This window comes from Ranitomeya imitator, chromosome 2 (genome assembly GCF_032444005.1).
Source record: "Ranitomeya imitator isolate aRanImi1 chromosome 2, aRanImi1.pri, whole genome shotgun sequence".
Classification (NCBI taxonomy): Eukaryota; Metazoa; Chordata; class Amphibia; order Anura; family Dendrobatidae; genus Ranitomeya; species Ranitomeya imitator.
This window is the reverse complement of record NC_091283.1, coordinates 118,959,722-118,984,613: the sequence shown is the minus strand read 5'-3', so window position 1 is coordinate 118,984,613 and position 24,892 is coordinate 118,959,722. Positions and strand designations below refer to the sequence as shown.

The following is a 24,892-nucleotide window of genomic DNA, read 5'->3' as shown; positions in this document are numbered from 1 at the left end:
GATGAAAAGACAAACGTAGGAATGAAATAGATTCAGCAAAGTGAGGCCCGATATTCTAGACAGAGCGAGGATAGCAAAGAGAACTATGCAGTCTACAAAAAACCCTAAAACGAAAACCACGCAAAGGGGCAAAAAGACCCACCGTGCCGAACTAACAGCACGGCGGTGCACCCCTTTGCTTCTCAGAGCTTCCAGCAAAAGTTAATAGCAAGCTGGACAGAAAAAACAGAAAACAAACTAGAAGCACTTATCTAGCAGAGCAGCAGGCCCAAGGAAAGATGCAGTAGCTCAGATCCAACACTGGAACATTGACAAGGAGCAAGGAAGACAGACTCAGGTGGAGCTAAATAGCAAGGCAGCCAACGAGCTCACCAAAACACCTGAGGGAGGAAGCCCAGAGACTGCAATACCACTTGTGACCACAGAAGTGAATTCAGCCACAGAATTCACAACACAGCAGTTTGTAATACACTGAGGGGTCCAGTTATCATATTTTGGCATTTTGAAATAAATAGGCTCCTCATAGTTATTTCAAACTTTGTAGATTTGTATAAAAATAGGAGTTTTAAGTTTCTTTGAGAAAATGTAAATTTGCTACTATACTTTTAATCCTTCTAACATCCTAACAAAATAAAAGATTGTTGTATAATGATGTTGACATGAAGTAGACATGTAGGAAATATTATTGATTAACTATTTTGTGTGTAAGAGTCTAAAAATTAAAAGTTTGAAATTTGAGAACTCTTTTTTACATTTTTACCAAATTTAATGAAAAACATAACCCCACCCCCCACATATTTTATTGATGCAAATTTAGCATCAACCTAAAATACAAAGTGTTATGAAAAAACAATCTGAATCACTGGGATAAGTAGAAGTATTACAGAGTTACTATCACATAAAGTGACACAAGTCAGAATTGAAAACTGGAGATTGGTCATTAAGGAGGGGCTTGGTTGCTTGTACCTTATTGGTTAAAACAAAAGCTTACAGTAGCCTCTCAGGTCTGCCACGGTTGTATACCTGTTAAAATCTGACATAGCATGCTAGTAAAGATTGTACATGTTCAAGTCCCCAAGTGGGAGTTAAAAAAAAGTTTTAGAAAATGTTTAAAAATAATTAAGCAAATAATAATGCTCAAAATAACTCTATTTCCTATTTATTGTAGAATAATATGTCAAAGGAAAAAACTCAATTGGTTTAGCCACAATTATAATTACCTAAAGTATGAAATAATCAAAGTAAATGCCAGAATTTGTTTTTAGAATTAGTGCATCAAATGTGGGATTTCAGTTTACAGTTGATTATCGTTGTATCGATCAACTGATTAATCAGCTGTTGGTGTTTAACTGTATCTGAATTCTATATCTGATTGTTTGTTCTTTCCAAACTGCAGATTAACAAGGGACATGGACCGCTTCACCTTCTTCACGGGAAAAGATTTTTTGTCTGAGAAAATATAATTATGTACATTTTAAAGGTGTTTATGTGAAAAATGTAACCATATACTCTTTCTCTATTGCGTTTATTTAAAATGATGTTGTCTTTTTTAATAAATACCTTAATCAGGTAGTCTAAAATCTCATTAACATGCTGACACTTTAATGATTTGCAAATATATGCAAAAGATGTTCTGTCTGCCCTTGTCCATTAGTAAGGAGTGAGTCCATCAACCACTCCCTGCATTACAAGACAGTAAACAATAACTCACAAAGCCAGAAGACAGCTTACCAACTCTTCTTCTGAGCTTGGGAGGATACTTTCCTACATGTATCATGGACTAAACTACGCCACTCCAAGCTACGATGATACTTAAAGGGGACTTGTCATATGTCCCTCGCAAAAAATTAGTTTGTGACCTTGCCAAAATCCATGTGCTCTCCTGAACCTGCCACTGTTTTCTGTTGGTAATTTTGTCACTCCATTGTGGAGATATGCTCTTATTTCTTTTTTGTTTGATGCTTATTATTCTTGTGGTCCAACAGGGCATTTCACAAGATGTTTCTCTTGAGGTGGGTAGTCCTCTCTCTCTATGACATGGCCCAATCACTTCAACAACATCTGAACCTGGTTTAACAATGCGATCCTGTGCTGTAGTTTTTCCCCTCTATGATGCTTTTTAATCACTGCTTGGTAGCATCTGAGCCTGGTTGAACAGTCTAATCTCTTGCTGTCCTTCCTCTCTCTGTCTCTGCCCAATCAATGTTCAGTAACATTTGAACCTGGTTGGACAGTGTGATCTTGTGTTGCAGTCCCCCTCTATTATGTTGCATATTCACCACTTGGCAGCATCTAGACCTGATTGAACAGTGTGATCTTATGGTGTAGTCTTTCACCTCTAAGATGTTGCCCAATCACCATCCAGCGGCATCTGAAGCTAGTTGAACAGCATGGTCTTATGCTGCAGTCCATCCTCTCTATGATGCTGCCCAATCAATGCTTCATCTTAACCTGGTTGAACAACTTGCGAAAGGAATGACTACAGCGCAGCATGACACTTTTGAAGTTGGTTCAGATGCTGATGAGTGGTGATTTTGCCATGTCAAAGTAAGGGAGGACTACACCCGGTGGGCTGGCAGTCCTATAATGCAAAGTGGGCTGCCGCCAACCCTTGAAATCAGGGGTGGGGAACCTCTTGCCCGCGGGCCACATGCGGCCCTTTGGCAGGTCTATGGAGTCTGCAATGCTTGGGCGGCATCCCTGTCCTCCCAGCTGCTGTATATACATTATATAGGTTATACTGTGATTATGCACAGATTTAGCAGCCAATATCACCTATATAATGTATACACAGCAGTCTATATACAGTATACAGGTGATAATGCAAGTGCTGTACATACATAAAACAATCACCTGTATACTGTATATAGACTACTGTGTATACATTGTATAGGTGATACTGCAACTCTGCTGTGTATACATTATATAGGTTATATAGGTATACATTATATAGGTTTCTGGCGCACCACGGCGCCTTTAGTCATAGGAACTGATATATATATATATATATATACATATATATATATATATATAATGTGTATACAACCAAAAACAAAAATTGGACTTCAGAGCGATTAATCTATATATATATATATATATATATATATATATATATATATATAAATTGTCTAAGGGGTACTGTTGTGAATTCAGCTTTTGGGCTCCCTCCGGTGGTTGCAGAGGGTAATGCAGTTGTGCCTGGACTGCAGGAGTGCACAGGTGTATCTACTAATTGCAAAACTGACTGGGGTATATAGCTTTGCAGGATCCTTTAGTCAGTGCCAGTTGTTCATTGTTCTTGAAGGATTCACTTCCCTGCTGGTCTCTCCAGTTTGCTGTGCTTTTCTACAAAGATAAGTCCTGGCTTTGTTTTTGCTGTCCACCTGCTGTGGACCTTATAGTTCTGTGCATTTTCATGTTTTTGTCTTGTCCAGCTTAGTCTGTGAAGGATTTTTTGCAGCCTAGCTATTTCTCTGGAGATGCAGATATACCCCCCATGTCTTTAGTCAGATGTGGTGATCCGTATTTTCTGCGGTGGATATTTTCTAGTGTTTTTATACTGACCGCATAGTACTCTGTTCTATTCTTTCTTTTTAGCTAGTATGGCCTCCTATGCTAAAATCTGATTTCATATCTGCGTATGTTATGTCCCTCTCCTCTCACAGTCAATATTTGTGGGGGGCTATCTATCCTTTGGGGATTTTCTCTGAGGCAATATAGGTTTCCTGTTTCTGTCTTTAGGGGTAGTTAGATCTTAGGCTGTGCCGAGGGGTCTAGGGAGTGTTAGGTACCCCCCACGGCTACTTCTAGTTGCGCTGCTAGGTTCAGGGTTTGCGGTCAGTACAGGGACCACCTTCTCCAGAGTCCGTCTCATGCTGCTCCTAGGCCACCAGATCATAACAGTACAACTGGCCAACAATGAGTTAATTGCATCTCAGAAGAAGGGAGGGACGCTTTTGAGCCATTTTTTTTCCTTAGCCTGTTTGGTATTTTCCTCCCTCTTTACCTCTGGGTGGCTATGGAGTCTAGTATTAACATGAATATTCAGGAGTTAGTTTCTCGGGTGGATCAGCTTGCTGCTAGGGTACAGGGAATTTCAGATTTAATTGTTCAGACTCCTGCCTTAGAACCTAAGATTCCCACTCCTGATTTATTCTTTGGTGACAGATCCAAATTTTTGAGTTTCAAAAATAACTGTAAACTGTTTTTTGCATTAAGACCCCGGTCTTCTGGTGATCCTATTCAGCTGGTTAAAATCATCATATCTCTGCTGCGTGGTGACCCGCAGGATTGGGCATTTTCCCTGGAATCTGGCAATCCTGCTTTGCTTAATGTTGATTCGTTCTTTCAGGCATTGGGGTTGTTGTATGATGAGCCTAATTCTGTGGACCAGGCTGAGAAAATCTTGTTAGCCCTGTGTCAAGGTCAAGAAGCGGCAGAATTGTATTGCCAGAAATTTAGAAAATGGACTGTACTGACAAAATGGAATGAGGATGCCTTGGCGGCAATTTTCAGAAAGGGTCTTTCTGAATCCATTAAAGATGTTATGGTGGGGTTCCCCACGCCTGCTGGTCTGAGTGATTCTATGTCTCTGGCCATTCAGATTGATCGGCGCTTGCGCGAGCGCAGAGTTGTGCACACTGCGGCGTTGTCCTCTGAGCAGAGCCCTGAGCCTATGCAGTGTGATAGGATTTTGTCTAGAGCTTGAACGTCAAACATTCAGGCGTCAGAATAGGTTGTGTTTTTACTGCGGCGATTCTGCTCATGTTATTTCTGATTGCCCTAAGCGTACTAAGAGAATCGCTAGTTCTGTTGCCATCAGCACTATACAACCTAAATTTCTGTTATCCGTGACCTTGATCTGCTCATTATCATCATTTTCTGTCATGGCATTTGTGGATTCAGGCGCCGCTCTGAACTTAATGGACTTAGAATTTGCCAGACGTTGTGGTTTTCCCTTGCAGCCTTTGCAGAACCCTATTCCTTTGAGGGGCATTGATGCTACACCGTTGGCTAAAAATAAACCTCAGTTTTGGACACAGCTGACCATGCACATGGCGCCAGCCCATCAGGAAGATTGTCGTTTTCTGGTGTTGCATAATTTGCATGATGATATTGTGCTGGGTTTTCCATGGTTGCAGCGACATAATCCGGTGTTAGATTGGAAATCCATGTCTGTGATTAGTTGGGGTTGTCAGGGGGTTCATGATCAGGTTCCTTTGATGTCAATTTCCTCTTCCCCCTCTTCTGAAGTTCCTGAGTTTTTGTCTGACTTCCAGGATGTATTCGATGAGCCTAAATCCAGTTCCCTTCCACCGCATAGGGACTGTGATTGTGCTATTGACTTGATTCCAGGTTGTAAGTTCCCTAAGGGCCGACTTTTCAACCTGTCTGTGCCTGAACATACCGCCATGCGGAGCTATATTAAGGAGTCTTTGGAGAAAGGGCATATTCGGCCATCTTCTTCACCGTTGGGAGCGGGGTTCTTTTTTGTCGCCAAGAAGGATGGCTCCTTGAGACCCTGTATTGATTATCGCCTCTTGAATAAGATCACGGTTAAATTTCAATACCCCTTGCCTTTGCTTACTGATTTATTTGCTAGGATTAAGGGGTCTAGCTGGTTTACTAAGATTGACCTTCGAGGGGCATATAATCTTATTCGTATCAAGCAGGGTGACGAATGGAAAACTGCATTTAATACACCCGAAGGCCATTTTGAATACCTTGTGATGCCATTCGGACTCTCTAATGCCCCATCTGTGTTCCAATCCTTCATGCATGATATCTTTCGGAGTTATCTTGATAAATTCTTGGTTGTATAATTTGATGATATTTTGATTTTTTCCAATGATTGGGAGTCTCATGTGAAACAGGTCAGGATGGTATTTCAGATCCTCCGTAATAATGCTTTATTTGTGAAGGGGTCAAAGTGCCTCTTTGGAGTGCAGAAGGTTTCTTTTTTGGGTTTCATTTTTTCTCCCTCATCTATAGAAATGGATCCGGTTAAGGTTCAGGCCATTCATGATTGGATTCAGCCCACATCTGTGAAGAGCCTTCAGAAATTCTTGGGCTTTGCTAATTTTTATCGTCGTTTCATAGCCAACTTCTCCAGTGTGGTTAAACCTCTAACCGATTTGACCAAGAAAGGCGCTGATGTGACGAATTGGTCCTCCGCGGCTGTTTCTGCCTTTCAGGAGCTTAAACGCCGATTTACTTCTGCCCCTGTGTTGCGTCAGCCAGATGTTTCTCTTCCATTTCAGGTTGAGGTTGACGCGTCTGAGATTGGGGCAGGGGCCGTTTTGTCTCAGAGGAATTCTGATGGTTCCTTGATGAAACCGTGTGCCTTCTTTTCTCGGAAGTTTTCGCCTGCAGAACGTAATTATGATGTCGGCAATCGAGAGTTGTTGGCTATGAAGTGGGCATTTGAGGAGTGGCGACATTGGCTTGAGGGGGCCAAGCACCGTACTGTGGTCCTGACCGATCATAAGAATCTCATTTACCTCGAGTCTGCCAAACGGCTGAATCCTAGACAGGCTCGATGGTCCCTGTTTTCTCCCGTTTTGATTTTGTGGTCTTGTACATTCCTGGTACTAAGAATGTTAAGGCGGATGCCATCTCTAGGAGTTTTTTTCCTGATTCCCCTGGGGTTCTTGAGCCGGTCGGCATTTTGAAGGAAGGGGTGATTCTTTCTGCCATCTCCCCTGATTTGCGACGGGTTCTTCAGGAATTTCAGGCTGATAAGCCTGACCGCTGTCCTGTGGGGAAACTGTTTGTTCCTGATAGATGGACTAGTAAAGTGATTTCTGAGGTTCATTTTTCTGTGTTGGCTGGCCATCCTGGGATTTTTGGTACCAGAGATTTGGTTAGTGGGTCCTTTTGGTGGCCTTCTTTGTCACGGGATGTGCGTTCTTTTGTGCAGTCCTGTGGGATTTGTGCGCGGGCTAAGCCTTGCTGTTCCCGCGCTAGTGGGTTGCTTTTGCCATTGCCGGTCCCTGAGAGACCTTGGATGCATATTTCTATGGATTTTATTTCCGATCTTCCTGTTTCCCAAAGAAAGTCGGTTATCTGGGTTGTCTGTGACCGATTTTCTAAGATGGTTCATTTGGTGCCTTTGCCTAAATTGCCTTCTTCTGATTTGGTTCCGTTGTTTTTTCAGCATGTGGTACGTTTGCATGGTATTCCGGAGAATATTGTGTCCGACAGAGGTTCCCAGTTTGTTTCTAGGTTTTGGCGGGCCTTTTGTGCCAAGCTGGGCATTGATTTGTCTTTTTCCTCTGCATTTCATCCTCAGACAAATGGCCAGACTGAGCGAACTAATCAGACCTTGGAGACCTATTTGAGATGCTCTGTGTCTGCTGATCAGGATGATTGGGTGGCTTTTTTGCCATTGGCTGAGTTTGCCCTTAATAATCAGGCTAGTTCGGCTACTTTGGTTTCGCCTTTTTTTTGTAATTTTGGTTTTCATCCTCGTTTTTCTTCTGGGCAGGTTGAGCCTTCTGACCTTCCTGGTGTGGATTCTGTGGTCGACAGGTTGCAGCAGATTTGGGCTTATGTGATGGACAATTTGGTGCTGTCTCAGGAGGAGGCTCAGCGTTTTGCTAACCATCGTCGGTGTGTTGGTTCCCGGCTTCGGGTTGGTGATCTGGTTTGGTTATCTTCCCGTCATGTTCCTATGAAGGTTTCTTCCCCTAAGTTTAAGCCTCGATTTATTGGTCCTTATAGGATTTCTGAGATTATTAATCCGGTGTCCTTTCGCCTGGCGCTTCTGGCCTCTTTTGCTATTCATAATGTCTTCCATAGATCTTTGTTGCGGAAATATGTGGAGCCTGTTGTTCCCTCTGTTGATCCTCTGGCCCCTGTATTGGTCGATGGGGAGTTCGAATATGTTGTTGAGAAGATTTTGGATTCCCGTTTTTCGAGGCGGAAGCTTCAGTACCTTGTCAAGTGGAAGGGTTATGGCCAGGAGGATAATTCTTGGGTTTCTGCCTCTGATGTCCATGCCGTTGATTTGGTTCGTGCCTTTCATCGGGCTCATCCTGATCGGCCTGGGGGCTCTGGTGAGGGTTCGGTGACCCCTCCTCAAGGGGGGGGGGTACTGTTGTGAATTCAGCTTTTGGGCTCCCTCCGGTGGTTGCAGAGGGTAATGCAGTTGTGCCTGGACTGCAGGAGTGGACAAGTGTATCTACTAATTGCAAAACTGACTGGGGTATATAGCTTTGCAGGATCCTTTAGTCAGTGCCAGTTGTTCATTGTTCTTGAAGGATTCACTTCCCTGCTGGTCTCTCCAGTTTGCTGTGCTTTTCTACAAAGATAAGTCCTGGCTTTGTTTTTGCTGCCTACCTGCTGTGGACCTTATAGTTCTGTGCATTTTCATGTTTTTGTCTTGTCCAGCTTAGTCTGTGAAGGATTTTTTGCAGCCTAGCTATTTCTCTGGAGATGCAGATATACCCCCCATGTCTTTAGTCAGATGTGGTGATCCGTATTTTCTGCGGTGGATATTTTCTAGTGTTTTTATACTGACCGCATAGTACTCTATTCTATTCTTTCTTTTTAGCTAGTATGGCCTCCTATGCTAAAATCTGATTTCATATCTGCGTATGTTATTTCCCTCTCCTCTCACAGTCAATATTTGTGGGGGGCTATCTATCCTTTGGGGATTTTCTCTGAGGCAAGATAGGTTTCCTGTTTCTGTCTTTAGGGGTAGTTAGATCTTAGGCTGTGCCGAGGGGTCTAGGGAGTGTTAGGTACCCCCCACGGCTACTTCTAGTTGCGCTGCTAGGTTCAGGGTTTGCGGTCAGTACAGGGACCACCTTCTCCAGAGTCCGTCTCATGCTGCTCCTAGGCCACCAGATCATAACAGGGTACTTCCGTATGTTTGTCTGTGTGTCACGGAAATCCCGCGTCACTGATTGGTTGCGGCAGGTGGGCGCCCAATCAGCGACAGGCATAGTCCGAATTGCCCCCCCTTCTCCCCTCCAGTCAGTACCTTGTCCATGCGTCCCTCCAGTCCCACATAGCATTTTAGCAGTCCGTTAAACAGACTGCATTACACCGTGGCATAACGGGGTGTAATGCAGTCTGTTAACGCTGCTATTAACCCTATAAGTGTGACCAACTTTTTAGTATTGATGCTGCCTATGCAGTATCAATAGTAAAAACATATAATGTTAAAAATAATAATAAAATAAAAAATCATTATATTCTCACCTTCCGCCGTGCGTGACCAGCCTTTCCCGCTCCCATCGACGCTCCGGTCCCAAGAATGCATTGCGGAAATGACCAGACATGACGTAGCGGTCTCACGAGACCGCTACATGATCACGGGTTATTGCCGCAAGGCATTACTGGGAACGGAGCGTCATGAGGAGCATCACTAAAAGCCTGGGCTGGATTTAGGGGCCACCGGATGGTGAGTATATAACTATTTTTTATTTTAATTCTTTTTTAACAGGGATATGGTGCCCACTGTTGTGAATTCTGTTATCGAACTCCCTCCTGTGGTCATGAATGGTACTTCGGCGAGTTCTGTCCATGGACTCCCTCTGGTGGCTGTGAGTGGAGCTGCTGGTTCTGAGGTTCCTTCCACAGGTGATTTAGTTTATTCTTTGGCTGGCTGCTCTATTTAACTCCACTCAGATCGTTACTCCATGCCAGCTGTCAATGTTCTTGTACTGGTTCAGTTCATTCGTGGATCTTTCTGGTGACCTGTCTACTCCTGCAGAAGCTAAGTCCCTGCTAGTTAATTATTTGTTCATTGTTTTCTTGTCCAGCTTGCTATTATGATTTTGCCTTGCTAGCTGGAAGCCCTGGGATGCAGAGTGGCACCTCCGCACCGTGAGTCGGTGCGGGGGTCTTTTTGCACACTCTCCGTTGTCTTTTTGTAGTTTTTGTGCTGACCACACAGATACCTTTCCTATCCTCAGTCTGTTTAGTAAGTCTGGCCTCCTTTGCTGAAACCTGTTTCATTTCTGTGTTTGTGACTTTCATCTTAGCTCACAGTCAATATATGTGGGGGGCTGCCTTTTCCTTTGGGGAATTTCTCTGAGGCAAGGTAGGCTTTATTTTCTATCTCTAGGGCTAGTTAGCTCTTAGGCTGTGAAGTGGCGTCTAGGCAGAGCTAGGTACGCTCCACGGCTATTTCTAGTGTGTGTGATAGGATTAGGGGTTGCGGTCAGCAGAGCTCCCACTTCCCAGAGCTTGTCCTGTGTTAGTTTAACCATCAGGTCGTTCCGGGTGCTCCTAACCACCAGGTCCATAACAGCCCACATTGCTATATACTACGTGGGCTGTGTTACATACTGCGTGGTCTGTGTTATATACTACGTTGCTGTGCCCTACACTACGTGGGCTGTGCTATATACTACGTGGCTGTGCTATATACTACTTGGCTGTGTTATATACTACATGGGCTGTGCCATATACTACGTGGGCTGTGTTATATACTACGTGGGCTGTGTTATATACTGCATGGGCTGTGTTATATATTGCATGGGCTGCGCTATATACTACGTGGCCTGTGCTATATACTACGTGGCTGTGTTATATACTACATGGGCTGTGCTATATACTACGTGGCTGTGTTATATACTACGTGGACTGTGCTATATACTATGTGTGCTGTGCTATATACTACATGGGTTGTGTTATATACTGCGTGGGCTGTGTTATATACTGCGTGGGCTGTGCTATATACTATGTGGGCTGTGTTATATACTGCATGGGCTGTGCTATATACTACATGGCTCTGCAATATACTATGTGGTTGAGCTATATACTATGTGGCTGTGCAATATACTACGTGGCTGTGCTATATACTACATGGCTGCTATATACTACGTGGCTGTGCTATATACTACATGGCTGTGCTATATACTACATAGCTGTGTTATATACTATGTAGCTGTGCTATATACTACGTGGCTGTGTTATATACTACGTGGCTGCTATATACTACTTGGCTGTGCTAGCTACTACGTGGCTGTGCTATATACTATGTGCCTGTGCTATATACTACGTGGGCTGTTATATGCTACATGGGCTGTGTTATATGCTACGTGGGCTGTGAGACTCTTTCACCTAGGGCCCTGTTGTGAATTCTGTTGTCGGGCTCCCTCCTGTGGTCATGAATGGTACTTCGGCTGGTTCTGTCCATGGACTTCCTCTGGTGGGTGTTTCGGAGTTTCCTTCCTCAGGTGACAAGGTTAATTCGTTAGCTGGCTGCTCTTTTTAACTCCACTTAGATCTTTGCTCCAGGCCATCTGTCAATGTTCCAGTATTGGTTTAGTTCACTCCTGGATCGTTCTTGTGTCCTGTCTTCCCAGCAGAAGCTAAGTTCCAGCTTGTATTTCTTTGGTTTGCTATTTTTCTGTCCAGCTTGCAATTTTTATTGTTCTTGCTTGCTGGAAGCTCTGGGACGCAGAGGTTTTTGTGCTGACCGCAAAGTAACCTTTCCTATCCTCGGTCTGTTCAGTAAGTCGGGCCTCACTTTGCTAAATCTATTTCATCGCTGTGTTTGTATTTTCATCTTACTCACAGTCATTATATGTGGGGGGCTGCCTTTTCCTTTGGGGAATTTCTCTGAGGCAAGGTAGACTTTATTTTTCTATCTTCAGGGCTAGCTAGTTTCTTAGGCAATCCACGGCTATTTCTAGTGTGTTTGATAGGATTAGGGATTGCGGTCAGCAGAGTTCCCACGTCCCAGAGCTCGTCCTTATTATCAGTAACTATCAGGTCATTCCGTGTGCTCTTAACCACCAGGTCCATTATTGTCCTGACCACCAGGTCATAACAGTACAGGTGGCCCAAAGTACTAATGCATCTCAATAGAGGGATAAGAGAAGTTCTGAGACCATTTTTTTTTCTTTGCAGTGTGTTTTGTCTCTTTTTTCCCCTTTACCTCTGGGTGGTTCAGGACACTGGTGTAAACATGGACATTCAAGGTCTGTCCTCTTGGATGGATAATCTCACTACAAGGGTACAAAACGTTCAAGATTTTGTGGTTCAGAATCCGATGTCAGAGCCTAGGATTCCAATTCCTGATTTGTTTTTTGTGATAGATCTAAGTTCTTGAATTTCAAAAATAATTGTAAATTGTTCCTTGACTTGAAACCTCGCTCCTCAGGTGACCCTGTTCAACAAGTAAAGATCATTATTTCTTTGTTACGTGGTGACCCTCAAGACTGGGCATTTTCCCTTGCGCCAGGAGATCCGGCATTGCGTGATGTTGATGCGTTTTTCCTGGCGCTTGGATTGCTTTATGACGAACCTAATTCAGTGGATCAGGCAGAGAAAATCTTGCTAGCTCTGTGTCAGGGTCAGGATGAAGCGGAGATATATTGTCAGAAGTTTAGAAAGTGGCCTGCGCTCACTCAGTGGAATGAATGTGCCCTGGCAGCAATCTTCAGAAAGGGTCTCTCTGAAGCCCTTAAGGATGTCATGGTGGGGTTTCCCATGCCTGCTGGTCTGAATGAGTCTATGTCCTTGGCCATTCAGATCGATCGACGCTTGCGTGAGTGTAAAGCTGTGCACCATTTGGCGGTACTATCTGAGCATGGGCCTGAGCCTATGCAATGTGATAGGACTTTGACCAGAGCTGAACGGCAAGAACACAGACGTCGGAATGGGCTATGTTTTTACTGTGGTGATTCCACTCATGCTATCTCCGTTTGTCCTAAGTGCACTAAGCGGTTCGCTAGGTCTGCCACCATTGGTACGGTACAGTCTAAATTTCTATTGTCTGTTACTCTGATTTGCTCTTTGTCATCCTATTCTGTTATGGCATTTGTGAATTCAGGCGCTGCCCTGAATTTGATGGACTTGGAGTATGCTAGGCGCTGTGTTTCTTTTTTTGGAGCCCTTGCAGTATCCTATTCCATTGAGAGGAATTGATGCTACCCCTTTGGTCAAGAATAAGCCTCAGTACTGGACCCAATTGACCATGTGCATGGCTCCTGCACATCAGGAGGATATCCGCTTTCTGGTGTTGCATAATCTGCATGATGTGGTCGTTTTGGGGTTGCCATGGCTACAGGTTCATAATCCAGTATTGGACTGGAAATCTATGTCTGTGTCCAGCTGGGGTTGCCAGGGGGTACATGGTGATGTTCCATTTTTGTCTATTTCGTCATCCACCCCTTCTGAAGTTCCAGAGTTTTTGTCGGATAATCGGGATGTATTTGATGAGCCCAAATCCAGTGCCCTACCTCCTCATAGGGATTGCGATTGTGCAATTGATTTGATTCCTGGTAGTAAGTTTCCTAAGGTCCGATTTTTCAATTTATCTGTGCCAGAACACGCCGCTATGCGGAGTTATATAAAGGAATCCTTGGAGAAAGGCCATATTCGCCCGTCGTCATCACCGTTAGGAGCAGGGTTCTTTTTTGTGGCCAAGAAGGATGGTTCTTTGAGACCTTGTATTGATTACCGCCTTCTTAATAAAATTACAGTCAAATTTCAGTATCCTTTGCCGTTGCTATCTGATTTGTTTGCTCGTCTTAAAGGGGCTAGTTGGTTCACCAAGATAGATCTTCGAGGGGCGTATAATCTTGTGCGTATTAAACAAGGCGATGAATGGAAAACAGCATTTAATACGCCCGAGGGCCATTTTGAGTACCTGGTTATGCCATTCGGGCTTTCCAATGCTCCATCAGTATTTCAGTCCTTTATGCATGACATCTTCCGAGAGTACCTGGATAAATTCCTGATTGTGTATTTGGATGATATTTTGGTCTTTTCGGATGATTGGGAGTCTCATGTGAAGCAGGTCAGAATGATGTTCCAGGTCCTTTGTGCGAATTCCTTGTTTGTGAAGGGGTCAAAGTGTCTCTTTGGAGTTCAGAAGGTTTCATTTTTGGGGTTCATTTTTTCCCCTTCTACTATCGAGATGGACCCTGTTAAAGTCCAGGCCATTTACGATTGGACTCAGCCGACATCTGTGAAGAGCCTGCAAAAGTTCCTGGGCTTTGCTAATTTTTATCGGCGCTTCATCGCTAATTTTTCTACTGTTGCTAAACCGTTGACTGATTTGACCAAGAAGGGTGCTGATGTGGTCAATTGGTCTTCTGCAGCTGTAGAGGCTTTTCAGGAGTTGAAGCGTCGTTTTTCTTCTGCCCCTGTGTTGTGCCAGCCAGATGTTTCGCTCCCGTTTCAGGTTGAGGTTGATGCTTCTGAGATTGGAGCAGGGGCTGTTTTGTCGCAAAGAAGTTCTGATGGCTCGGTGATGAAGCCATGTGCTTTCTTTTCTAGAAAGTTTTCGCCTGCTGAGCGTAACTATGATGTTGGTAATCGTGAGTTGTTGGCCATGAAGTGGGCATTCGAGGAGTGGCGTCATTGGCTGGAAGGAGCCAAGCATCGCGTGGTGGTCTTGACAGATCACAAGAATTTGACTTATCTTGAGTCTGCCAAACGGTTGAATCCGAGACAGGCTCGATGGTCGTTATTTTTCTCCCGTTTTGATTTTGTGGTTTCGTACCTTCCGGGCTCTAAGAATGTGAAGGCTGATGCCCTGTCAAGGAGTTTTGTGCCTGACTCTCCGGGTGTTCCTGAGCCGGCGGATATTCTCAAAGAGGGGGTAACTTTGTCTGCTATCTCCCCTGATTTGCGGCGGGTGCTGCAAAAATTTCAGGCTGATAGACCTGACCGTTGCCCAGCGGAGAAACTGTTTGTCCCTGATAGATGGACTAGTAGAGTTATCTCTGAGATTTTGTGTTCAGTGTTGGCTGGGCATCCTGGAATCTTTGGTACCAGAGATTTGGTGGCTAGATCCTTCTGGTGGCCGTCTTTGTCACGGGATGTGCGTTCTTTTGTGCAGTCCTGTGGGACTTGTGCTCGGGCTAAGCCCTGCTGTTCTTGTGCCAGTGGGTTGCTTTTGCCCTTGCCGGTCCCGAAGAGGCCCTGGACGCATATTTCTATGGATTTTATTTCGGATCTCCCCGTCTCTCAAAAGATGTCGATCATTTGGGTGGTTTGTGATCGCTTTTCTAAGATGGTCCATTTGGTACCTTTGTCTAAATTGCCTTCCTCCTCTGATTTGGTGCCATTATTTTTCCAGCATGTGGTTCGTTTACATGGTATCCCGGAGAACATCGTTTCTGACAGAGGTTCCCAGTTTGTTTCGAGGTTTTGGCGATCCTTTTGTGCTAGGATGGGCATTGATTTGTCTTTTTCCTCGGCTTTCCATCCTCAGACAAATGGCCAAACCGAACGAACTAATCAAACTTTGGAAACATATCTGAGATGCTTTGTTTCTGCTGATCAGGATGATTGGGTGTCCTTTTTGCCGTTGGCTGAGTTCGCCCTTAATAATCGGGCCAGCTCGGCTACTTTGGTTTCGCCGTTTTTCTGCAATTCTGGTTTCCATCCTCGTTTCTCTTCAGGGCAGGTTGAGTCTTCGGACTGTCCTGGTGTAGATACTGTGGTGGATAGGTTGCAGCAGATTTGGACTCATGTGGTGGACAATTTGATATTGTCCCAGGAGAAGGCTCAACGTTTCGCTAACCGCCGGCGCTGTGTGGGTCCCCGACTTCGTGTTGGGGATTTGGTTTGGTTGTCGTCTCGTTATGTTCCTATGAAGGTTTCCTCTCCTAAGTTTAAGCCTCGTTTCATTGGTCCGTATAAGATTTCTGAGGTTATCAATCCTGTGTCATTTCGTTTGGCCCTTCCTGCTTCTTTTGCCATCCATAATGTGTTCCATAGGTCGTTATTGCGGAGATACGTGGCGCCTGTGGTTCCATCCGTTGATCCTCCTGCCCCGGTGTTGGTTGAGGGGGAGTTGGAGTATGTGGTGGAGAAGATTTTGGATTCTCGTGTTTCGAGACGGAAACTCCAGTACCTGGTCAAGTGGAAGGGTTATGGTCAGGAAGATAATTCCTGGGTTTTTGCCTCTGATGTTCATGCTGCCGATCTGGTTTGTGCCTTTCATTTGGCTCATCCTGGTCGGCCTGGCGGCTCTGGTGAGGGTTCGGTGACCCCTCCTCAAGGGGGGGGTACTGTTGTGAATTCTGTTGTCGGGCTCCCTCCTGTGGTCATGAATGGTACTTCGGCTGGTTCTGTCCATGGACTTCCTCTGGTGGGTGTTTCGGAGTTTCCTTCCTCAGGTGACGAGGTTAATTCGTTAGCTGGCTGCTCTATTTAACTCCACTTAGATCTTTGCTCCAGGCCACCTGTCAATGTTCCAGTATTGGTTTAGTTCACTCCTGGATTGTTCTTGTGTCCTGTCTTCCCAGCAGAAGCTAAGTTCCAGCTTGTATTTCTTTGGTTTGCTATTTTTCTGTCCAGCTTGCAATTTTTATTGTTCTTGCTTGCTGGAAGCTCTGGGACGTAGAGGGAGCGCCTCCGAACCGTGAGTCGGTGCGGAGGGTCTATTTGCGCCCTCTGCGTGGTCTTTTTGTAGGTTTTTGTGCTGACCGCAAAGTAACCTTTCCTATCCTCGGTCTGTACAGTAAGTCGGGCCTCACTTTGCTAAATCTATTTCATCTCTGTGTTTGTATTTTCATCTTACTCACAGTCATTATATGTGGGGGGCTGCCTTTTCCTTTGGGGAATTTCTCTGAGGCAAGGTAGGCTTTATTTTTCTATCTTCAGGGCTAGCTAGTTTCTTAGGCTGTGCCGAGTTGCATAGGGAGCGTTAGGCGCAATCCACGGCTATTTCTAGTGTGTTTGATAGGATTAGGGATTGCGGTCAGCAGAGTTCCCACGACCCAGAGCTCGTCCTTATTATCAGTAACTATCAGGTCATTCCGTGTGCTCTTAACCACCAGGTCCATTATTGTCCTGACCACCAGGTCATAACAGGGCCCTCAAAAACCTGCAGCTGGCCATGGCTTCACTGATTGGTCGCGGCCGGCTACCAACAATCAGTGACAGGCGCTGTCCAGCCGTGAATTGACTTGGGATTTGAACAACGCTTCGCTAAATGGTTACGCCTGGCCGACCGAATCTTGTGCATTCATTGGATTATTCTGAAATCTTCATAAATAAAGTACGGTACATACTGTACATATTCTAGAATACCCGATGCGTTAGAATCGGGCCACCATCTAGTCATTAATATAATTTATAATTTATTTGTTAAAAGATAATGTACAATAAAAAATCTTAAAATAAATAAATAGGATAAAGCTGGGGGATAATTGGGGGGGGTATCACCATAGCGAAACGCGCGTTGAGGTTTTTCTTCCACAGCCTCTTTGACGTTGGTATGACTATTTACTGTCTTATCGCATTGTCTTCTCACTTACACCCTGTAGCACATGTTTCTCTCTCTCAAGTGTCTTACTATGGTAATACATCAGCCGCAGGATGTTGTTCTCTGTGATTTGGCAGTGATTTTATAGGCTTTTGACCTTGCAGACAAGCTCTATATTTGTTTATAATTTTGGTTGGATTATTTATTGTACTTGCACTTTATAAATTATAATCGTCGGTCCATGCAGTTTTATTATCCCTGCCATACTATTATCATTAGTTACATGTGCTGGTTATCTAATCTTCATTGGAGATAACTATTGTGTTTTTTTTTATTACTTTTTTGGACAATTTATGACAATGTCTTTTGTATTATGTACCAACCTCATTGGACATGGCACTTAGGTGTCATTATCCCCCAGCTTTATCTTATTTATTAATTTTAAGATTTTTTATTGTACATTATTTGTAATAAATAAATTATATTAATGATTAATCTCTCTGAAGTCCAATTTTTGTTTTTGGTTGTACTTCATGTTTTTTGGTTGTGCTAATTCTTTGGCCTTTTCTGATAATATAATGTATATACAGCAGTCTACATTCATTATATGGGTGATACTGTGACTCTGCTGTATATACATTATATAAGTGATACTGTAACTCTGTTGTATATACATTATATAGGTGATACTGTGAAGGGTGTGTATAGTCGCAGTATCACCTTACATATATACAGCAGTATCACCTATATATTGTATTAATGGCAGTCACAGTATCCCCTATATAAGGTATATAGACTGCTGTATATACATTATATAGATGATACTGCGACTCTGCTGTATATACATTATATAGGTGACACTGGCTGCTAAATCATCTATATAATGTATATATATCAGTCTATATGCATTATATAGGTGACACTGTGACTTATAAATACAATATATGGGCGATAGTGCTGTATATGTTACATAGGTGATACTGCGACTATACACCCCAGTCACAGTATCACCTATATAATGCATATACAGCAGTCACAGTATCACCTATATAATGTATATACATTCACTTATATAATGTATGCAACATAATATAGTATAATGTTGTTTTATTATAGTGTATAATGTAGAGTTGTGTGTATACAGTGGGGAAAAAAGTATTTAGTCAGCAACCAATTGTGCAAGTTCTCCCACTTAAAAGATTAGAGAGGTCTGTAATTGACATCATTAAATATGGAGCCTCCTACGGGGCCCAATATATGGGGCCCATTCTGTTTAAAGTTTTGAGCAATATATGGAGCCCATCATATACTGTATGGAGCATTATATGGGGCCCATTCTGTAAGGAGCAATGCATGGGGATCATCATGATACTTTATGGAGTATTATATGGAGCTCATTATACTGTTTGAAGCATTATATGGGGCTCATTATACTGTTTGGAGTATTACATGGGGCTCATACTGCATGGAGAAATATATGGGGATCATTATTCTGTATGGAGCATTATATGGGGCACATTATTCTGTATGGAGCAATATATGGGGCTCATTATTCTGTATAGAGCAATATATGGGGCTCATTATTCTGTATGGAGCAATATGTGTGGCTCATTATACTGTATGGAGCACTATGTGGTACCCATAATACTGAATGGAGCTTTTTATGGGGCTTATTATTTTGTATGGAATAATATATGGGGCTCATTCTGCATGGAGCAATAAAGCAGTTCATTATTCTGCATGGAGCACTATGTGGTGCCCATAATACAGTATGGAAGACTATACTGTCTGATCTATGACCTATTGTAGAATGTACAATAGGTATCACTCATGTAATTCAAGAAGTGAAATCTTTGGCATTGCACTATACCTATATTACTCTGCTGTATCTGTGCATTATGAATTGTGGTATGTATTAAAGGGGCCCACTGAGACTTTCACCCGGGGCCCACGAAAACTTGGAGCCATCACTGTATACACTGTAGAGTACCACTTCTCCTGTCCTGTTGTCGAAGAGGCGACATTGGACTTTGGGAGGGTCAATATTGGTTTAGTATTTTCAATATTACTATGGCCAAATAAAAATAAAATATTGGAAAAGCTGTTTATATGGATTATCCCAAGTAATCTCCTCTCCTCTGGATAGGGGATAACTTTACAATTGCAGGAGATCCGACTGATGGGACCTCCATGATCCAGAAAATTGGAGCTCTGTAGAGCACCATGTAAATGCAGCTGTGGTCGATCATACGCACTGTGACGCCATTTACATGTGGCTCTTCAAATATCTCCTTAGGAGAGTGAGGGGCACGACAAAGGTAAAGCAAAATTCACTGATCGGGCTGAGGAGTGTTAGGCTGTGTGCACACGTTATACAAGAGATATACGAGTCAAATAATTGCCAAGAGTACTACTAGCAAAATATATTTATTAGATTTTCACTGAAAATCATACATATCATATATGGTAGAAAATAGATAAAAGGATGTGACTGCATCCACAGGTGCAAAAAGTCCAGGTATAGCCGACAGAAACACAATAAGTTACAATGCATACATAATATTGAGGTATACAAAGATGCAAATAGCCCATGTGTGTGGCAGACAAACATCAAGGTAGGTGTTATATATACATAATAATCCTAATAATGCCCATGTAACTGCCACACATCAAGTATGCATAGACCGCATTGTGTAAAAAGCTAGTTAACAAAGTAAAGGGTTAGTTACCCATAGTTTGCACAGTGTCCTGTCTGGCTCCTGGATGAACCAGGTTGCATCTTTGTATACCTCAATATTATGTATGCATTGTAACTTATTGTGTTTCTGTCGGCTATACCTGGACTTTTTGCACCTGTGGATGCAGTCACATCCTTTTATCTATTTTCTACCATATATGATATGTATGATTTTCAGTGAAAATCTAATAAATATATTTTGCTAGTAGTACTCTTGGCAATTATTTGACTCGTATATCTCTTGTATAGCATTAATATTGAGTCGCTTCGTATATATTACTTACTGACGCCTATGTATATGTGTGCACACGTTGCTGTTTTTTCGCGTTTTTTTCACCTTTTTTCCCAATAAAAACGCTATAAAACCGCAAAAAACAGCATACAATAAGCATCCCATCATTTAGAATGAATTCCGCATGTTTTGTGCACATGATGCGTTTTTTTCCCGCGAAAAAACGCATCGCGGTAAAAAACGCAGCATGTTCATTTTTTTTTTGCGGATTTCCCACTACAAAATGCATTGGGAAATGTCCGGAAAAAAACGCATCAAAAACGCGGCAAAAACGCATGCAGATTTCTTGCTGATTTCTTGCAGAAAATTTCTCTTTTTTCGCAGGAATTTTCTGCGAGAAATCCTGAACGTGTGCACGTAGCCTTATAGTTTGTGGGCTGGTGGAGTTTGTGTGGCAGGGCTACTTTTTGGTTCCAGTCTGGCCCTGACTACAATCCCCCAGAAAAAAAACATGAAACACCCTTTGGGTCAAAGAAGAAAAATGTCTCTGGAAAGGAGAGACACAATGACATATGGAAAAATGCAGCAGGATTGGGGAGCATGAGGATTTTGGTAATAAAGGTAATAAACGTTTTCTTTTTTTTTTTTTTTTACACATGATATGTCCTCTCTAACCATTTCATGACAGTAACTTGTGATGGGTTCTGAAAATACCCTTTTGGAGCTGCGACAGCATTCTGGAAGCTCTCATTTAGGAATTCTGTGGAATCCACTGATCTATAAAATATCTGAACAAAGGGCTTTTCAGAAAACTCCCTTTAAGTATTGATTAAAACAATGAATGGCTTAATCCACATGAGCATATAAAAAATCATCCGATTGTCATCCGAAAAATATGTATGATTTTTCTTCTGTATTGTCATTCGTTTGCAATCTGTACGCAATCAGCTTGTACGCAATCCACGGGATCCGTTTTTATACATCAGCAATGACAAAAATTTACCAGTCCAAATTCAGATTCCTTTGTTAGTAATGAGAATGCATCTATAAAAATTTGGATGCTACTGTGTTTCTCTGAAAATAAGACAGAGTCAAAAGATACAGTATTAAGGCTTATTTTCAGGGGATGTCTTATTTTTTCCATGATAGCCTGTCTCCACTTCAGTTCATCTAGACTCCAGCAGTTTAACGGACCTTTGGTGACATAATGGTCACATGACTGTTATGCCGCTAAAGGTCCTTAAGCAGTTTTATCCTTGGAATAGAAATGCTGGGTTTCCTAAGAGAGTTGGGGTACTGGGAAATTGCCCAGTTTTCCCACCCCCACACGCCAGTCCTGCCTGTAACTAAAGTAAAGCTTATATTTCAAGCATACTCCCAAAATCCTGTAAACTCATGCTACGGCTTATTTTTGTGGTAGGTCTTATTTTTGGGGAAGCACGATACATGGTTGATACGTATGGAATCAATTTCTTTTTCGCCCCTGTAAACTTTAGTAGATTAATCTCATCTGAAATACAGAAGAGAAGAGTGCATGCTGTGATTTTTTTTTTCACGTAAACATTTGTTCCATGTGAAAAAAAACTCTCAACTGAACAGTCCTATTGAATAACATTGGTCCAAGTGCGAGGTCAGATTTTTAATGGACAGGATTCACACTGAAAAATATGGTCTTGCGAATGTAGCCTAAAGGTAAGTCTATATGTTTAAAAGCTGCTGTATATTTTCCTGCAGGTTTGCCCAGATAAAATGCGGATTATAGTACTAAGCATGTAGATGAAAGTTTTACAAATCTTATCCAGATGGAGGAATTTTTTAAAATAAAAATTTACCTGCAATGCGCATTTTTAATCCACTTCATGTCTTTTGTCTTTCACTTTTTCAGTGTAGCAGGGGTAAATTTTGCAATGAATACAAAGCAAAATTCACAGGGATATCTGTGACACACAAAGATACTGCCTGTGGGTTGATTCTAAATATTGATGCTAACAGGGGGGTTACTGTGGGTCCTGCACTTAGCTGTAGTTCAGGAGCTTTGTACTGCAGTCATGTGTAATGGATGCCAGTGAGGGCTGTGTCGTGTAGTGGGAGCTGCCGAGTCTGGCAGTTTGCTAGTAATGGAGGAAAGGTGGCAATGTTGCGGTGGAATGAGTACAACAAAAAGAGTGAGGATTAGAGATGAGCACGTTTGTTTGGAAAACGTTTGCCAATCAAAAAGTTAGCACGACTGTTGCACATTCGGATTTGTGTTCAGATTCCTGAGCATTGTCCGCAAAATTCGGTAAATGATTGAGTTACCACTAAGGCTGTGATTTTACCAGTGGTTCTGATTGGCGGTAATGTTACCACCGATAAGATTGTTACTGTCGGTCAGAGCGTTGCAGGGACATGTTGTCAGATGTCAGCATGACCCCGCAGCTGTGACCCACGGTGAAAAGCTTACCGCAGGTCAGCAGGCATCGGCTGATGAGAGACTACTACGGTAAATCATTACCGCCCATCAACAAGCTGCAGTTCCTGTCAAATGACAGAGTGAGCCCGCAGCTGTGATCAGAGGTAGAAAGTTTACATCTGGTCACTGGCGTCAGCTGATGGGACTACTAATCCCATCAGCCAATGCCAGCTGTTACTAATAACAGCAAGAACAGGCGCGGCTGATGGGAGAATTCATCAGCCAGCACCTGCGCTCTAAATAAATAATAATAGTAAAAAAAACAGCTTGGGTACTCCTACATTTTTGATAGCCAGCCAGGCAAAACTGATAGCTTCGGGCTGCAACCCTCAGCTATCAGCATTAGCAAGGCTGGGTTGGAAGAATAGTGGCGGCGTCCCCACGCTGTTTTCTAAAATTGTTTAAATAAATAATTTTAAAAAAAGTAGGGTTCCCTTCATTTTTGACAATCAGCCAAGCTAAAGCAGACAGCAGAGGGCTGGTATTCACAGGCTGTAAGAGGCAATGGATATTGCCCTTTATTGATACACTTAATTAAAACATGTCTGCAGGAAGGTACTCACAAGAAACACTCTGGACGACGGTCGTTATGTGCCTCCTGTGCTTTAGCGTGCTGCCCAGATAGGACCCGTTGAAGCGAAGGAAGCGCAAAATGGCCGTCATCCAAAGTGTTTCTCATGAGTACCGTTCTGCGGGCATGTTTTAATTAAGTGCACCAATAAAGGAAGTTTTTATTTAACACAGGTGAGTGCAACCATTTATAATAATAATAATAATCTTTATTTTTATATAGCGCTAACATATTCCTCAGCGCTTTACATTTTGCACACATTATCGTCGCTGTCCCCGATGGGGCTCACAATCTAAATTCCCTATCATTATGTCTTTGGAATGTGGGAGGAAACCGGAGTGCCCGGAGGAAACCCATGCAAACAAGGAGAGAACATACAAACTCTTTGCAGATGTTGTCCTTGGTGGGGTTTGACCCCAGAACTCCAGCGCTGCAAGGCTGCAGTGCTAACCACTGCGCCACCGTGCCACCCATTTATCTTCTTTGGACCTTAGCTTTTCTCATCGTCTGCACCAGGTCATCCAGGGGCATGATGGAAATCACTGTCAGCTAAGCCAGCTAGCCACAGGTGTCACAGCAGTGCCAGTTTGTTTTCTGTTACTGTGATTTAATGGATATTGCCCCCAAGGCTAAAAATAGCAGTGCGCACCTTCCCAGAAAAGGTGTCTTTATTAGATGTGCCAATTCTGGTGCTTTTCCTGGCTCTTCCCACTTTCCATGTGGCGATGGCAAGTTGGGTTCATATTTGTGGGTTGATGTTACCTTTCTATTGTCCGGTGACATCAAGCCTATAAAACGCCTATCTATTGTTAATCCTAGAGTTATATTGTAATAAACACACAGCAAGAATAAAGTCCTTTATTTGAAATGAAAAAACAAATTTTTACTTTTTTATTTAAAAATAACAAAGACAGTTATACTCACCAAAATTGTTTATTTAGAGCACAGGCTTTGGCTGATGAATATTCCCAACAGCCGCCCCCGCTCTTGCTGTCAGACTGACGATAGTGACCGGAAATAAACTTTTTATCTCCAATCACAACTGCGGGCTCATGCTGTCATTTGACAGCCGATCAGAGGATGCTCTGTTTCCCTCCATTCAAATGAATGGGGTCCGGGTTCGGGCTTGAGGACTGCTCTGGTACCCTCACCAAACCTTTTTTTAATTCTTCGCTGAACCCAAACATCAAAGGAATAGCTTATCTCCAGTGAGGATGCGGCCAGATTTAGACACCTTGTGTCACACATTGTATGGTCATAATGTAGATGAAAACCTCATTTTTTATGGATTTATCAGAAAAATACCTGTGTTACCCTGCTTTAACAAAACAAATTGCAATGGTCATGTGGTTTTCAAGATAAAACAGGCTTTCTCCAAAATAAAAAAGACTATTTAGCAATCAATTAACCCCTTTCTGTCCTCGGATGGGATAGAATGTCCAAGGTCAGAACCCCCGCTTTGATGCGGGCTCCGGCGGTGAGAACGCATCAAAGCCGGGACATGTCAGCTGTTTTGTACAACTGACATGTGACCGCAATAGCGGCGGGTGTAATCGCGATCCACCCGCCGCTATTAACTAGCAGTGGCATTTAACTAACAGCGGCATTTAACTAGCACTTCCGGCCATCGGGCCGGAAATGAGCGCATCGCTGACCTCCATCATGTGATCGGGGGTCAGCGATGCATTGGTCTATTGGAGACCTCTATGGTTGTT

The 24,892-nt window shown here is 43.0% G+C and overlaps 1 protein-coding gene across 1 annotated transcript in view; it reads left to right on the top strand.

Annotated features, from left to right (window-relative positions):
- Nucleotides 1-1,507, top strand: part of SH2D1A (SH2 domain containing 1A) — a 67,208-nt gene extending 65,701 nt beyond the window's left edge. The window contains exon 5 of the mRNA XM_069755497.1: nucleotides 1,397-1,507. Within this exon, the coding sequence (XP_069611598.1) occupies nucleotides 1,397-1,401 (5 nt within the window). The 3' untranslated portion in view covers nucleotides 1,402-1,507. The remainder of the gene's footprint in view (nucleotides 1-1,396) is intronic.
- Nucleotides 1,508-24,892: the final 23,385 nt, after the last annotated feature.